General features: G+C 40.1%; 1 protein-coding gene across 1 annotated transcript in view; it reads left to right on the plus strand.

The window, feature by feature from the left end:
• LOC119593322 overlaps positions 1–459 on the plus strand; it is a 7,132-nt gene extending 6,673 nt beyond the window's left edge. Inside the window, exon 3 of the mRNA XM_037942250.1 lies at positions 59–459. Coding sequence (XP_037798178.1) covers positions 59–164 — 106 coding nt within the window. The 3' untranslated portion in view covers positions 165–459. The remainder of the gene's footprint in view (positions 1–58) is intronic.
• The last annotated feature ends 272 nt before the right edge of the window (positions 460–731 follow it).

Consider the following 731-nt stretch of genomic DNA (forward strand, 5'->3'; position numbering starts at 1 on the left):
TTTTTTCTTTCTTTTTTTTTCACAATATTTTTTACATTGTATTTTTGAACACCAACAGGGCCTATGCCGCCCCAGCCCCCGTTTACCACGAACAGGAACCGAGCTCATACTCCTCCTACTCCGTTCACCGTTCGCTGGAAGAAGCTGCTGACAAGTATCAGTAGAAATTGGAGACAAGGGAAGGATGAATGCAGATGAGGAAGAGGAAGAAGAAGGAAGAAGATGAAGGGGAGAGAGAAGGTGAAGAAAGATGGAAAAAAGGGTAAAAGTTACTGAAAACTATCAGTAGAAACCGAAGAGGAGGAAGGAGAAGGAAGAAGAAAGACGCAAAAGAGAGAAAAGAAGAGATCAAGATGAAGAATGATGAATAGATAGTAGAAACCGAAGACGAGGAAGGAAACAGTATAAGAAGAGGAATGAAACGAAGAAAAAAAGAAAAGGGAATGATAAGCAAAAAAACAAAAACAAAAATACAACCAAACTTGGAAAACAATAAACAAAAGAAAAGGGTGAAACAAACAAACAAACAAACAAAAACGAAAAGAAAAGAAGAAGAAGAAGAAGAAGAAGAAGAAAAGAAATAAACACGGGGAAAAAAAGGCCAGAGTATCGGAGGAAAGGCATAGTTCCCCCTCAGGCGAAAGCTCACGGGACCTAATTGGTGAGGAAGATTTCGTCATACACAGAAGGATAATTACCGTCTGCCCTGTCTGTCTCCCTCTCTTGTCCGC

The sequence above is a fragment of the Penaeus monodon genome, chromosome 32 (genome assembly GCF_015228065.2).
Source record: "Penaeus monodon isolate SGIC_2016 chromosome 32, NSTDA_Pmon_1, whole genome shotgun sequence".
Lineage (NCBI taxonomy): Eukaryota > Metazoa > Arthropoda > Malacostraca > Decapoda > Penaeidae > Penaeus > Penaeus monodon.